The 16,480-nt window shown below is 41.5% G+C and overlaps 1 protein-coding gene and 1 long non-coding RNA gene across 3 annotated transcripts in view; one reads left to right on the plus strand and one right to left on the minus strand.

Moving 5' to 3' along the window:
• The window catches only part of slc7a11 (solute carrier family 7 member 11), a 28,165-nt gene extending 26,025 nt beyond the window's left edge, over positions 1-2,140 (plus strand). The window contains exons 10-12 of the mRNA XM_038699722.1: positions 153-302; positions 518-695; positions 1,441-2,140. Coding sequence (XP_038555650.1) covers positions 153-302; positions 518-695; positions 1,441-1,496 — 384 coding nt within the window. The 3' untranslated portion in view covers positions 1,497-2,140. The remainder of the gene's footprint in view (positions 1-152; positions 303-517; positions 696-1,440) is intronic.
• A 9,528-nt stretch (positions 2,141-11,668) lies between these two features.
• Positions 11,669-15,932, minus strand: LOC119888145. Of its 2 annotated transcripts, none has more exons than XR_005441851.1 (4): positions 15,684-15,932; positions 12,701-12,846; positions 12,435-12,515; positions 11,669-12,216 (listed from the first exon to the last, which is right to left on the minus strand). It is a non-coding gene; the product is annotated as an uncharacterized LOC119888145 (long non-coding RNA). The 2 variants fall into 2 exon arrangements; XR_005441850.1 differs by having other exon boundaries at positions 12,435-12,492; positions 15,684-15,923.
• Positions 15,933-16,480: the final 548 nt, after the last annotated feature.

Here is a 16,480-nt window from a genome sequence, read left to right on the forward strand (position 1 = left end):
TCCCTATACCTTGAATGCTGAGATATGGTTTACAATTGACCAGAGTTTGAGGTTTCCTGCAAACAGATGGTACCATTAAGACGGTTTACACAAACCACAGCAGCTATTTTTTAACTTCCTAAATGTCTGTGTGTGTGTGTTTGTATGTATAGTACCCTATGACCATGCTCCAGCTGTTTGTGGGAGACATCTACAGCCTGTTGAACTTCATGAGCTTCCTGCGGTGGCTGTTCATTGGTGTAGTGGTGCTGGGTTTGATCTACCTCCGGTATACAAAACCGGACCTCCCCCGCCCTTTTAAGGTCAGTGTTTCCACACCTGTACACAGATGTAGCTGTACTAAATTCTACCTGAGTCTGTGCTACACTATGAATCAAAATACATGTCACTCACTCACTTTCATTGTATTTCACAGTAATTCTACAAAACTCTGACCACTCCATAAACATGGATGCATATTAGCTTACATATTGTATAAAGGTAGAAATAACAGACCTCACTCCTGACTTGTCTACAGGTCCCGCTCTTCATCCCAGTGGTTTTCTGCCTCACGTGTTTCTTCATGGTCTTCCTGTCTCTGTACTCGGACCCGGTCAACACAGGGATTGGATTTGCCATTTCCCTCACCGGCATCCCCGCCTACTATATTTTCATTTACTTCAACCGCAGACCAAAGTGGCTTCAACAGGCTTTAGGTAAGTTATAACTAACAGTTACGCTGTATCAGGGGTACTCAAACTTTTTCTTTCACGCGCCCCTTTAGAAGCTAAAAAAAGTTCAAGCCAACTCCAGCTAAAGTGGATTTCATTTTTATTGATCATTAACAACAGAGGCGATTGAAATAAAGCAAAAGATTCAGGTTTGCAAATTAGCCTTGCTAGCATCAGAGCCCTTTTTTCCTTTATGTCAACACATGAATCACACTCATGCAACCCCCCAGTTTGAGAACCACAGTCCTATACAGTGGAACTTTAACAGTAATGTCATGAAGCCCATCAGTTTACGATGCAGCCTGTGAAAACAGCTGTATAATGTAATGTGTAATGTAATATCTAATGTGGTTGTAATCTCTGAAACAGATAAAAACATAACCATGATAAATCCATGACATTTTTCTTGAGTTAGGCTTGAGACTTTAAATATTTCAAACCTGTGTTCCAAACTGGGGGCATATACATTAAAATGTAAAGGCATTTAACAGGCATGGAAAGCCTAATGCATGATGCTATTTATGAATCTAAAGATCTAGTGTTTGTTTAATACTAGAGACAGGGTCGAGTCAGGATATCTAGGATATATAGTAAGGGTCACAAGTTTCAAGGTTTTGTTATTATTCTTTCCAATCATTGGCAGCTGAGAAGTGAAAGAAATATGCGTCAAACAGTTACCTTATAGAGTGTATAACACAATAGTATTGGATGGTTTTCTTTGTGTCCTCAGATTCCTTCAACAGGACCTTGCAGATCCTCCTTCAGGTCGTCCCTGCTGAGCAATAACAGCACACAAACACAGTATCACCCCTTTGGTCCCTTCAGATCACACACTGTGCTGAAGAAAGTAAAACTGAAAGTTATAAATGTCTCTGCTGAATGTGAGCTTATATGATGTGTTTTTATCAAAGGATACACTGTCTGTACCAAGTGAAAATAATTTGGTATCTACATGTCATTGTTTCTGTGAACATGTGATTATTTATGTAAAAGTAAATGTCCACTCAACAACCCACACTAACTTTGTCTGTACAGAGCAAGTCACTGCACATGATCTTGTCTTGACTAATGTGATTATATTATATAGTATCTGATTCTTTTGATTGGTGCCACCTTATCACTGTTTCCTGACGTAACCACTAACTGTAATGTGTTATTTATGTAAACTTAGGTCATTTTTTGGGGCATTTAAATATCAAACATTGTAAAACGAGCATACATTGTGATCAATAAACAATGACAACGTTAGGGCGAAGCCAAATGAGTTTTTCTAAAATAAAAAAGCTTTTCTATAGGACACATAGATTTTCAGTTCCCTCAGTCATGATAACGTTGTGGACACAGATGAAACTCTGGGCGAGGAATTTATGATGCCTGTGTAAGAGGAAAATACAAATGATTATGTCTGTATCAATTAAAGGGCTGCAAAAGAAAATTAATCATATATGTAACTTTTGTGAGGAATCAATGCTGAAGGTCACAACACTAGGTCTGACGGCACAATAAATCCAATCAGTGAAATGATCAGACAGGTTGGAAACAAACCTGCATTTTTTTTTTTACTGCTATAAATAGATCTTTGAACAAGAGTACAGCTGATCATTTCAGTTGATTGCTGTGTTTTGTGGTGGATTTGAGGCAGGGCCGGCACTGGCAATGTTGGCGCCCTAGGTGAGATTTTAAATCGGCACCCGCCCCCCCCACAGGCCCAACCTTAAAAGTCCACCTCAGGGGTTGGGGCCATCGCTCCCCTATCCTCAAGAATTGTTTTAAACATTCAGCAGCCAAACTCACAATTTTAGCATGTATAGATGAAAAGCCAAGTCAGTAATCATGGTCAATAATGAATAAGTTTGATCAGCTTACTTGTCAACCTCAACATCATAGCCTAAATTAGGAGACCAAACCTATGCCCCTCCATAAACTGTGAGTCAACTCAGAGATTTCTTGAAATGCAAGAGCACTGGTTTAGTTTCAATAGTGGGAGATGACTCAAATGAACAGGAGGATCTGGGGGTCCTCCCAAAATTTTTTTTTAGAATTGAGGAAAATTTATGCCTTTTCTGCCTCAATTTATGGTGGAAAAGTCTTCATTTATGTAAAGAGGAACACAAAATTCAGGCAGCAGGTGACAATTCAAAAATATAAAAAATGTATAGAATGTAGCATGTGAAATCGAAACCAACTGGCAACACTCAAAACACACATGTTAAGTTCAGCAGCTCCAGTAAAGTGCTGCTCACAGTCCCAAACAGAGCCAAGCTGTGCCTCAGGTTTTAGATGTTTATATGGCAAAACTCTACACAACGACACGACTCACAGCGCGAGCCGTGAGGTGGACTTAATTACTAACGAGTTTATTTGCGCCAAGTCAAAAACCTTCTCCGCACACCGCTACCGGCAATATTTCTCTCCAACGTGCACTCACTGTGCAAAAAACTGGATGAACTTCAGCTTCTGGTGGGGAAAAACAGAGACTTTTATTTATCTTCTGTTCTGTGCTTCACGGAGACTGTGTGAATCAATACTGGACTCTGCGCCACAGCTGGCTGGCTTCTAACTGTACAGAACGGATCATGACACAGAGCTCTCAAACCTGGACTCCATTGTTCCATTGTTAGGGTCCAACCAGAGAGGGGAACACTTTGGATCACTGTTACACCACAGTCAGCAGTGCCTATCACGCCGTCACACGCACTCCACTGGGACACTCTGATCATGTCATGGTCCACCTGATTTAAAACTCTGTAAACCTGTAGTGAGGACATCAAAGAACTGGACCAGTGAAGCTGTAGAGGATCTTCAGGCGTGCTTGGACTGCACTGACTGGGATGTTTTCAGGACTGCTACCAACAATCTGGATGAGTTTACTGATGCTGTGACGTCCTACATCAGCTTCTGTGAGGACAGCTGCATTCCAACACGCACCAGGGTGAGTTATAACAATGACAAACCCTGGTTCACAGCTAAGCTCAGACAGCCGAGGTTGGAAAAAGAGGAGGCGTTTAGGAGTGGAGACCGGGCCAGGTTTAAGGAGTCAAAGTACAGGTTTAGCAAGGCGGTGCGAGATGCTAAACAGCTGTATGCAGAGAGACTACAACACTAGTTCTCAGGGAATGACTCTGCTTCTGTCTGGAGAGGATTCAGACAGATCACCAGCTACAAACCTAAATCCCCCCCCAATCCATGAACGACTCACGCCTGAACGAGCTGAACCAGTTTTACTGTCGCTTTGAAAGACAATGGGACAGACCTGACACCATCCCCCGTCACACCACTGATCGGCCACAGTCCACCATCTCATCCCCCACCTCCTCCCCTTCTCTTACCATCCTAGAGAGGGACGTCAACAGACTGTTCAGGAGGCAGAAACACAGCACATGGACTCCCCAGGAACCTACGCCTGGATCCTGTTTGTGGATTTCAGCTCTGCTTTCAACACCATCATCCCGGCCCTGCTGCAGGACAAGCTCCCCCAGCTGAACGTGCCTGACTCCACCTGCAGGTGGATCGCTGACTTCCTGACAGACAGTCTCTGACTCCAGGACCATCAGCACCGGATCCCCTCAGGGCTGCGTTCTTTCCCCTCTGCTCTTCTCCCTGTACACCAACAGCTGCACCTCCAGTCACCAGTCTGTCAAGCTCCTGAAGTTTGCAGACGACACCACCCTCATTGGGCTCATCTCTGGTGGGGATGAGTCCGCCTACAGGTGGGAGATCGACCATCTGGTGACCTGGTCCAGCCAGAACAGTCTGGAGCTCAACAGTGGAGATGGTCGTGGACTTCAGAAAGAGCACAGCCCCACCCTCCCCCATCATCCTGAGTGACTCCCCAGTCACCACTGTGGACTCCTTCTGCTTCCTGGGCACCATCATCTCCCAGGACCTCAAGTGGGAGCTGAACATCACCTCCCTCACCAAGAAGGCCCAGCAGAGGATGTACTTCCTGACAATGATGGAGCACTTCTACACCGCCATCATTGAGTCCATCCTCACCTCCTCCATCACCATCTGGTACGCTGCTGCCACCACCAGGCACAAGGGCAGGCTGCAGCGTATCATTCGCTCTGCAGAGAAGGTGATTGGCTGCAATCTTCCATCACATCAGGACCTGCACGCCTCCAGGACTCTGAGGCGAGCAGGAAAGATTGCAGCTGACGCCTCCCATCCCAGTCACAAACTGTTTCAGACTCCCCCCTCTGGCAAGAGGCTGTGGTCCATCAGGACCAAAACCTCTCGCCAGCTTCTACCCGTCTGCAGCTAGCCTCATCAACATACAGTGATTTTAGCAAATAAAAGCCTGGGCTATTATTCAAAGTTTTACGGTATAGAATATCAGCTGGAGCTAATAAATGTTAAGGCTGTGAGTGTGGTTTGCTGTTCTGATTGTGTTGCAAGCTGTAAAACAAAAACCACTTCATCAAACTGGGAAAACTGCAGAGATGGTGATAATTCTCTGTGCGTTTGTCACTACAAACAACTTCTTCTCATATTAAACATGCAACTTTAACTCTTTTTTTTTTTTTCAGATTTCTTTCTGGGTTCAGTAAGAAGAGCTCATGTTTTTGGCCCCAGCCAGGTTTAGCATGCAGATGGTCCAGCCCTAATATTAGAACCTTTGCCATTTGATTCAAAAATTATTAGACTTTTCATCACCTCTCTGACCGTATGTTGACTCTCTGCTCCCGTGGTAGTCCACTCATATTTCACATTAGCCAGTCAGACTACATCAGCACCACCCTCTCCCCTCCTGCATCAGCAATGAAGTGGCTTGGCCCTGTGTGGCCTGGTGTGGTTATAGACTCCAAGGGTGTGTGTGTGTGTGTGTGCGTGTGGTGTGCAGTCTGCTGATGTGGTTGCTCTCCATTTCCCCTGGGTGGGATTTGCAGGTAATCTGTCTGTGTAGCCGCTGCCCTGTACACACTGCACAGTGAACTCCCTCTCAGCTCCGTTTCCCGTAAATGGAGGGCTTCTACTGCTGATGAGAGGATGGCAGGATGGAGACAAAATGCCCGGGAGCTTCCACTTTAGCGCTGAGCAACATAAAAGCTGGCTTAAACTCTACTAGCATTAGTCTTTGTGTGAGCAAAGCTAGCTGTGCCAACACTGCAGGCATATGGACCTTTTACCACACTGCTAGCATAGGCTGCCACTGCTCAGGTTGGAGAGTTACTTTAACATGTATTTAAATGACTTCACATGAGCTGTAATTAACACATAAAGGGCAATCCCATTTCATACTGCTTTACATAGAGCGCTTTATACATGCTGACCCCCCTCTCTATCATCACAGTGAAAAACATCACAAAACTTTAAAGGAAACATAGCAATTGATAATTAAACACAATAATCAAATGTTAAAAAAACATAAAAGCAATACAAACATAGGAATATATATATAAAGGGGTCTGCCTGTATGGCTCCATGAGCAGCCATACAGGCAGACAGCAGTACCTACATGTACCAGGATCAGTGCCAGTGCTCCCTCTATTCATCCTGGCATGTGTATCAGCTGGTATCAGCAAGCATTAAGTATAGATTTATGAATTCTACGGTAGGCTGCACCTAACGATTATTCCTCAAATCATTGAATCTCAAGATAATGTTTTTGATATGTCATTTCATCTAATGACAAATTTATTTATGATTATTCTAAAGATTATTCTTTATTACTAGATTAATACCAATTAATTTATCCTATATAAATCACAAACACTCATTAATAATTCAATATGTTATTCAGTCGTCCTGAAAAAAATGACACATGAAGCAAATTAGAAGATTGATAATAGTAGCATATTTTAAAAGTAGTGTAATTTCTGCATCACTAATATAAATAATACAGATGTGTCAGATGCCTGATCAGAAAAATACTGGACCTCCAATTCAAAAGTATTGCTGTGAAAGATGAATTTAAACTCTGTATGTCAGTCCTTTCTGAATAGGTACTTGACTTATGGTTATGATGTGGATTTATTTCATTACTGGAGTAATATACAGTAAGATAATCACTGGCAAATTTATTTTTGCATCAGTGTGGGACAAAGATAATAACTGACATCATTTACAGACTGTACTGACAGTCACAGGCTATAACAATAGTCAATAGTCAACAATAATGTTAGTTTAAAGTGGTCATATTATGCTCATTTTCAGGTTCATCATTTTATTTAGGGGATGTACCAGAACAGGTTAAATAGCTGCAGCTCCTCTTTTCACTCTCTGTGTTGAACGCTTAGTTTTAGCTATGGAGTGATACATCTTACCTCTACAAGATCTTTGTTGGGAGTTGCACATAGCATTACCTAGTTAAGGACTACTAGGCTATCAGAAGCAGAGAGGGTAAACAGCTTCGGTTCAGCTGGATATCCCCTTACCAGCTTAGCAACATGGACTGGAGCAAGAGTTTCAGAGTGGTGAGTTATTAATCTGTAACAAAAGTATCTTTCATCCATAAAGTTTTAACTGAGCTCTGTCTCTACATCACAGGAACAACTTCATGTCCACTGACTGCCTGGAGGGTAGCTAGTGTTTTCCCACCAGTGTTTGTGAGGGTGTGTCTGAGTAGCCCCTAGGCGAACGATATGACGCACATTTCGCTTTGACATCACAGCAAAGCAGAAGAAGAAGGCTGGACTACAAACAAGCTGTTTTCAGGCAGTTCAGAGCAGAGTTTTACAAACGTGGAGTAGCAAACAAACGCTGAAGGGTAACCTTTAGCGTCAAATAATTACGCTTTGTCACACTGTCTGAAAGCCTCGGTAATGATGCACTAAAGATGAGAACGTGTTGTACATGCACAAAAAAAGATATAACTCAATAAAGAGAGAGGGAAAAAACATAATAATTCTCACTCGTATGTGGCCTTACATTAAACAGAAATCATAAATGGACGAATATTAGATGCAGGGTGTAACGAAACGACGGTTGGGTGTGGGGAGACCTAACATCTTGGCAGCAATGTTATGCATGTCGATTTGAGCCGTGGGAGATGTGTGGCAACACAGAGTCCTCAGACAGATGTCCTTACAGATGACAGCCTTTGATGGCTCCTCTTTGAATGTCCTTTGTATGCCGGTCGAAGCTGTGTGAGCCCGAGATATTTGAAGCTGTCAACCATGTCAACCTCTTTCGTTATTGATGAGGATGGGGTGCTGATAATTCTGACATTGAGATAAAGTCGGTTATGCTCACACCACTGCTTGAATTGTGCAACAGTGTTGTGATAGTGCAGAACAGAATTTTTATCTGTGAGAAGATAAGAATGGCAGTGTCGTCAGAGTATCCGAGTCATTGGCATCAAATTCCAATGAAAGTTATAGCTACAGTAGACCACTTAGTCCCCCAGGTGCCCTAAAAGCTCAAAGTTGACAGATGTCAGCACTTGTAGCAGTTGGCACTGTGAGCACTAAAACACATTCAGTTGAATTCTGCAGGTAATTCAAAAAGAGAGACCATACAGCAAAACATCACACTCCATTTCCCAAAAACACATCAACATATTTGAGCTCCTCATTAAAGCCAGAAAATAAGGGGCTGAACACTATTTTTATACTATGACAACTTGTGCTTTTTTTTAAAGAACTGAAGAAACAGGGAACTGTGTAAATAAATGCTTTGATGTTTTTGTCTGATTCATTGTCAAGAGCTGTGACCTTTTTATTTTACCTCCCAGCAACGTCAATGAGATAATTAGAACACCAAAGACTTTAGGTTCCAGGTGCAAGATGAAAAAAATAAAATAAAATAAAAAGTCACTCAACTCGTATGTGTCCTCTCATGTACGGGTGTGTATATGCGTGTGATGAAATAGCTCTATTACCACGCTGTGTCAGCTCGAGGAACATTCATGCTGCTAGCGAGGAGATAACACACATACACACACCAGCACTGATACAGAGAAAATGCCAGGAGCTGGCGTAGAACCAAAGGCTCAGGCTCTCTCTCACACACAAGTGAATAGTGTGAGTCCTGGCTGCAGGCCGAGAGAGACGGGGGGGGGGGGGGGGGGGGGGGGGGGGGGCTGGAAAAGAAAAAAGAGCTGGATTGCATTCTGAGGATGCATCTGAGGAAGCACACAAACCTGCATTCACACTGAAAGTGGGCCAGTGTGTGGTGTGACAGAGGTATCCAACTGAGACACCTCAAAGAGCAGGGGAAAGCATCTGATCAACAATTCAATAAACAGTTTAGCAGAGATTTTGTCTTTCATACAACTTACAGCTTACTTCCATAATGTTGGCCCTCATTCTTACCTGTGATGTAATATTGCACTCACATTGAAAGGATCTGTGAGAACATCGCTAAAGATAACTCAGGTGGGTCTGGAAGCACAAGCAGTCAGACAATCAAACAGGTATTTCTTGGTGCAAACTATTGTTTTAACAAATGCTTTCAAAAAGAGATGGGGGCAAAATCCGCGATTTCAAAGTGTGGTGGGGACATGTCCCCAGCATCCCCAGTGTAAATGACACCTATGCACACACACATCCTCAAAACTTTGGCATTAACGGCGTAGAATTTAGTAGTTTGAATACAATCAATTTTACTTCTTAACTTCATTAAATACAATTATTTGGGAATTGTTTTCTTTTCTGCAATTATTGTACGTAGGGCTTTCCCTCAGAAAGTGGTAGCACCTGAAATGGATGTATTAACACACTATTTTCTGTCTCTTAAGACCTCCTTTTTCTCTGCTGATCCAGAAACTGAATTTAGTAGGGATGGTAGCAGAGACTACTGAATTGTCCCTAGCAATAATTTTGATCAACACAATTAAAGATAACGCTGTTTTCTATCAGCATATATTCAAACAGTTCAGAACTATGTTCTCGCATTTAGGTTTTGAAAGATTATGCCCTCAGCGACTATTTCTAAAAATCTCCTGCTGCTACAAAAACGACAACCTGCAGTATGATCCTTGACTGTTGATGACCTGTGTTTTGTTGCCAATAAAATGCTCTGATTCCAGCGTGTGGGTATCTGTTGTGGTTAAAAGAAACCACTGTTAACTCTTTTTAGAAGACAGGAACCAACAGCTGTCTCCTCATTCTCCTCATCACACTTTGCTTTAGGTTTTGCATCTCTATAACAACATCATGCCTTTGGTCTTGACAAATAAGAGTTATAATTCAGTTGACTGCTAGGGATCTGCCAGTTAACAGTAAACGTGTGTTATTTTTAGGCATTTTGCAGTGAGAGATTACTAGCGATACTTCAGAAGTGTTACTTTTTGTTTGTGGTTGTGATTAGCTTGATAAACTGCTGGTTTGTTTAGAACTTGTCAGATCATCGGACTGCTCTTGTCTCTTGCCCTATTTGACTTTCAACAAACCTTTCTAAATTTCAGCTGTTGAAAAGAAAATAGTCATTGGATCTAATTGTGTAAAACACTTACATGGTCAATTTAGTGCATGTGCCACACATTTGAAAGATGGATGAAATAATAAAATGTAATTGTTAGCTCAGAGGCAGCCAGCAGAGGGCAAAGTCAGCCACCAGCAAACAACAGGTCTCACCCAGTCAAGATTTTAGAATAAAACTGAAGGGGAATAAGCTAGCTTGTGTAAAAGCAAAACAAACTCCCTCAAATTCCCCATGCATAAGGGCAAAACAAAGCTCTTAAACAAACAGACATGTTTACTGTTAACTGACACAGATCCCTAGCAGTCATGTAAAAAAAAAAAAAAAAAAAAAATGTCAATGTCAGCCAGGGGACCACATTGTCCAAACACACACACAAACACATAGTTTCTCCCATTGTCCTGAGAGAACACATGTTGTGTTGCAGTTCCCCGGGCAGGCACATGGGGTTGCTGTAGTGCTTCATAAAGCTGCTATTTAAATGACTGTTTAAAGCACAGAACAGTGCTGAACAATCAGGTACACTACCTCAAACAATATACAAACACAAGAACAGATATTATTGAGTTTTTGTAAATCATTTAGAGGCATCAGGCTTTTATATGGATGTAACAATGATTGGAAAGAATGAGAAAATGACACATTCAAAAACTGACTTTCACACATTGAAACCTCATCTATTATCAAATTAGCAATAGCATGAAAAAACATATCTAACAATGAGACTTTTCCTTTCTCAAAGTCAAACAACACTTCAGAAATGTGTTTCAAACTGTCGCAGTGCTGACAGGAAGTTTCACTCCAACATACAATAGAAGAATGTTTCATTGATTCAACAGCGCACATCTTCACACTGACAGAAAAGGCTCCAATGCATCTATTAAACCAAGGTTAGTAAATATTTGAGAGATGGATTCTTTTGAATTCAAGGATAACACTAAGAAAGAGAGAATGGCTGAAAGAGATATTCATAGCTCGTGTCTTTATCTTGTAGTTTCTCCTCATTCTCTTCCTATCTCTCTCTAGCAGCACACACTTTATCCAGTCAGTTGTCTTTATGGTGATTTAGATACAGTACAGACAGAATCTTTACTAACTCAGTTAACATTTATTCACCGCTTTTATTAACCCTTTAACATCCAGTTCACCCCCCGCCCCATTTTATTTACTTTTAAGTAGCCAGGGCTGTAGATTTAATCCAGTTCAATTAAAATTAAATAATTAAATCTTCATTACCACAACATGTGAACAAGTGGAGGGAAATGGAATATCAACACATATAAAAACTTGTACTGAATAAGGTAGTATATATCCCCATCACATATAGCATCGTAAACAAGGTAGTACTGGAAAAATAAAAATAAATTAAAAAAAAGTGACTACTGAATGGGGCACCACTCTTAAAGAGAAAATCGTTAGAAAATTACCTACTTTATTCTCATAAAATATATTTAACTATCAAACTGGAACTCAGATTACTAACTATAACCAAATGCACCATCAATAGCTAGCAGGATTTAGAGTTCTACATAGAGGAGGTTGGCGATTTATTCACCCACTCTTCCCATTCCCAAGCAAGGCCAGAACACAGGAAATACAATTTAGCAGTTTTTATTTGCTTCAGAGATGAGCCGTGCCCAAAACATAAGAACCTAAAACTTTCCTAACCCAAAAACAAAAGTAAATAAAAGACAAAGCTCTAAACTAGACTTCTATTATCAAATACAGGAGAAAGATGGTGCAAACAAAAAGGGCTTCAAAACTCCTACTAAACTGCTAATACCTCACAAAACACAGCTCCAACAAAGACAATCTGTGTAACAAACAAAATGGCGAAAGCAACAAAACAAGGTTGTCAACGACAATAATCAGAATTCCAAAGCTAAGCTATTCAAAGTTCAATGTGTTCACTACACAGGTTCACTTAAAAAGTCTCGTATGGTCACAACAGTTCTCTACTCACAACTAACACAGATATAACACACAGTACACAGGCTCAGGTTGGGAATGGCAGAGAGAGAGGGGAGTTCCTGTCAGTGGGGTTTAAGATGGCTGCTGTCATACAGTTGACCAATCAGGAGGTAGCAATCAGCTCTGCAGGACCAATCCAGTGTGCCCACCTGTTCTCCATTACCTGCACACACTAAGGGAGGAGAACAGCTGATAGTACAGGATAAGAGATAAATACATACAAAATATGACCCCAGGGTCATAACATCACTGTTTTGCAAAATAAAAAAAAAAAATAAAAAAACAGCATGTAGAAACAAAAGCAAAGTGTGTGTGCGCACCTAACAGAAAGAATGTGCATTTGTTTCTGTAATCTGCACTGTATGATGGGATGAAGAGAATGTTGAATACCTGGATGTGATGAGGAGTGGACTCTGATGAACTCAACCCGGGCACTGGATACGATTAACTAGAGGTAAATGTCATTTCACACTGAAATTAAAGTTTGCCAGAATTAAAGTTTGACAGCAGTAGTATGATCGGCTGATTGAGATCATGGCAAAATCTGGTTGGTTTAACTAGAACTGCTCATAGTTTAATAAGGAGAGACTTGACTGAGTGAATGATAATCATTTGACATGCAATACAATGAATATGAAAGATGTGAAAAGTCTCACCCCATTGCGATGACGTGGTATTTAAAGGGGTTGGTGAAGCCGTAGTGATGTAGAGACCCCCCGATGGGGTTTAGACACTGGTGGTGGTGATGAAGAGATGAAGGAAATGCTCTGGATCTGATGAGCAGGAGGTGGTGTGGAGAGGGCTGTGGCGATTTGTACGGAAGTGACAGCAGAGGAGAGAACACAAAGTTAAAGTTTGATAGTGACTACATGATTGGCTGCGCTGATCGTGGCAAAATCTGAGTGGAAAAGAGAGAACGCCCAAGGTCAGCTGCTAGAAGGCAGGAAGACAGAGTGTATGAGAGAGCGAAAGAGGTGAATGAATGAAGCATAAAGATTCCTGCTTGAACTTACGCTGAGTTTCATGTCTGAATCATGTGCAGCAGACGACGAGCTAAGAAGCATGGTTGGATAAAATAATGAGGAATGATGGCAAGCGAACGTGAAACAGGAGCTACTCAGGACCCAGGAACTCACATATATACTGTAGAAAGATTGATTAATATTGAATATATTACATTTGTGAAAGAATTTTCAATCAACGGTTGCTCAGACCGGTAGAGTCATGTGATGCAGAGAAGACGTATTGCCTGAGTATACTTCAGTGGGAACAGTCTGCTGGTAATGGCACACTTAATCATTAATTTAGTACACACTGCAGTTCATACAGACTCAATACGTAGTGCATCAGTATGCAATTTCGAACACGAGTGTGAGGTATTGGAACGGAATGCCTGAGGGCAGGGTCAAAGGTCATCTGTAACAAACAGCTAGTTAAATATTAGTGAGAGGGTCAAAACTACAAAGAATGATTGTTTTCATGAGCTTGTGTGAGTTTGCCATACTAGGGCTGTGACTCAACTCAGTGAGAGGGGGGGGGGGGTGAGTCCTGCAGCAAACTGTGACTAATGGGGTGTGTGTGTTTGTGTGTGGTGGACCTTGAGGTTCTAGGGTTGTCCCCATTAACAGGAAGAAGCAAACCCCCCCAAGGTGAGAAAGGTCTACCCACAGGGTTACTCATGCCCCAAATGGATGTGACAAGACTGTGTGTTATTACCTTCTTCTGAGCATAGATGGATGAATGGATGCACGTTCTGAAGAACTTTGGAAACTCTTTGTTTCTGCTTATAAATGTGTAGGAGAGGAGGCAGAGCGGCCTGAGGCTGCTGCTGTCAGACAGGCTGACTGACACACACGCACACGCATGCACACACACACACACACACACACACACAGAGTGTCTGATACAGCGCTGTGAGTGTGACTCAGGTCTAGTGAGCAATACTCCACACAGGAGTTGGGTAGTGAGGACGGCTAATGAGACAAAGCCACTAATTCAAAGTGACCACAGCCCGGCTCCAGAGCAACTGCCATCATTACTTCTGATTAACAGACAAAAATGGAAAATTACAAAAACACACATGATGTCGGTATGTTTTTTCCTTCTACTATCCGATTCCGATCTACTTTTTAAAGAGATTCATTATAAATGTTTAATATTTAAAAATGTGTAAAAAAAAAAAAATTGAGAAAATAACCCCAATTTATGTCATCAGGGTTATCACAGACCTTTTTGTCAGAAAGGTTCTAATCCAAACAGGAGGAACATAATAAACCCAGGATATCTGTTCTGGCCTCTGTTGCTCTGACGTTCATTTGTCCCCCAACCTGATGGAAGTGCTGTACTAAATCCCTGTAGTAATCCTTGAAGAATCTACAGACACTATGTTATAACATTAGCATGCTAACATGCTCACAGTGAGAATGTTAGCAGGTACTGTTTACCATGTTAACCATCTTAGTGTGTTGGCATGCTGTAGTGAGCTCGATAGGTCAGTTTCTCCCAGACATTTCATCAATCTGCAGAACTGGCTTTTTCATCTCAATATGAGGGCTGTGAATTAACCCATTTCTTAAATCTCCTCCAGATCAGACACTTACCAGACAAGACACATACGCTTTCACCTCTGAGAAATATATGTCTTGTCAAGATAATGCAGCAACATGTTAAGACAAAGAAATCACTCTTGATTATTCAGCTGGTGATAAGAGACTGAACACACATCCGTTTCTCCTTCTCCCCCTGTCTCACACATACACACACCTGCTCAGCAATCTGTTGCCTCCAGAGCCGCCTAGGAGTGTAACCTGCAGCTGGGTTCCTTCACGGCTGAGCCCTAAATTACAGACAGCATGGCCTTCACCTCCCGCTGCGGCGGCAGACTCAACACTGCACAACAATTTTGGAAGTCAGCTGAAATGGTCTCCTCTCTGCAACGACCCTTTTGTGATAAGAGTTGATGGGGAATATGAAATTCCCTTTAGGGAAGTTGATCGCCCCAAGCTACTCACTGTTTGTTTTGATTACTAAATCACGTTTCACAAGGGCGGCTCCCTTACATCTACCCACCCAGCTACCCGACCAGCGCCTCTAATATCAGAGCCAGTCGCTTTATATATTTACCTGAAAAAAAAAAACAACAAAAAAAACGTGTAAGTGAATAAAATAATGAAAAATCAATAACATGAAGATACAATGTACTATGGGGGTTCATTCTTTGCTTCTATTTTTTCTACAAATGTCAAGAAAGCCTGCCAAATAGCAAAACTTCAAAACAGACCCTACTCCCAACTCTGGTCTAATTTTCAACAGTCTAACCTTCGACCAGTGAAGCTGATGTATTAAATTGTACAACAACATGTCGTCGGCAAATGGATGTTGACTAAATCCTTCTGATGATCTTCTGACAGGTTGCACCTGGAATTTGTTAATGTCCTCTTCCCATTTGTTTTTGCAGACAGTCTAAAGTGAAGGTTATATTAAAATATATAAGTTATATATTGGTTTAAAATATTTCCTTTGTCACGGTTTGTCGTGTGTGCAGGCAGGAACAGGTATTAGGACCCAAATGCAGGACAAGCAGGCAGGACAGATACAGTCTCTTAGAATTTATTAAACTCAAGGAGGAACTAAACTTACAGCAGAGTCCAAACCAAGGTCATCAACAGAGCAGCAAAAACACAGTCCATAAACAAATGATCCAGGGGAAGACAGAACAAAAGGATAATCCAACAAACAAAGTAGCAGAGGCAGGCAAGCAGGACACACAGCAGTGGATGAACATACAACAAACCAGCAACAGCTGAACAGAAGTCACACACATTTAAGCACTGGCTAACGAGGAGGGCGGGAGCACAAACAGGTGATACTAATAAAGACAGCAGACAGGCAGGCAGAGAGACAGCAGGGGAAAACAGATAGATACAAGTTTCAAAACACAAGGCAGGAATCTAACTGGAACTCAAAACACATACTAAATAACAGATACTGAACAGACCAATAAACAAAACTCACAGAGACCTAAACTAAACCGGGCCGATCAGAGTGTGAAGCAATAAAAATTCAGCAATTTAAAATATGTAAAAAATTGGATTCTAGGGATACAAAATCTGTTTACTAGTTACCCAAAAGACGCCAAAGAAGTTATTGTCTCTGTAGACGTCCTGCAATGAGATGCTCCCATTCTTTAGACAGACATCTAAGGTTCCATCCAATCATGTGTTTTTTAACTATTGGAGCTATTCATTAATTTGGCTTATTTAGTTTCCTTCGATTGAAGGTGGTACCCCAAACTTAACAAGCTAGATTAGCCTTTTAAAGTAGTTATATCACTACAAGGCTAAAATTTGCTGAATAGCTTATTGTTTTATGACACAGGGCTGACACACTTGGGAGTTGATGAGCTGTAGAATATTTTTACACACAAACTGTAGCTT

This window comes from Micropterus salmoides, unplaced genomic scaffold (assembly GCF_014851395.1).
Source record: "Micropterus salmoides isolate LMB-PRFRI ecotype aquatic unplaced genomic scaffold, ASM1485139v1 Ms_hic_scaffold_5, whole genome shotgun sequence".
In the NCBI taxonomy this organism is placed as follows: domain Eukaryota; kingdom Metazoa; phylum Chordata; class Actinopteri; order Centrarchiformes; family Centrarchidae; genus Micropterus; species Micropterus salmoides.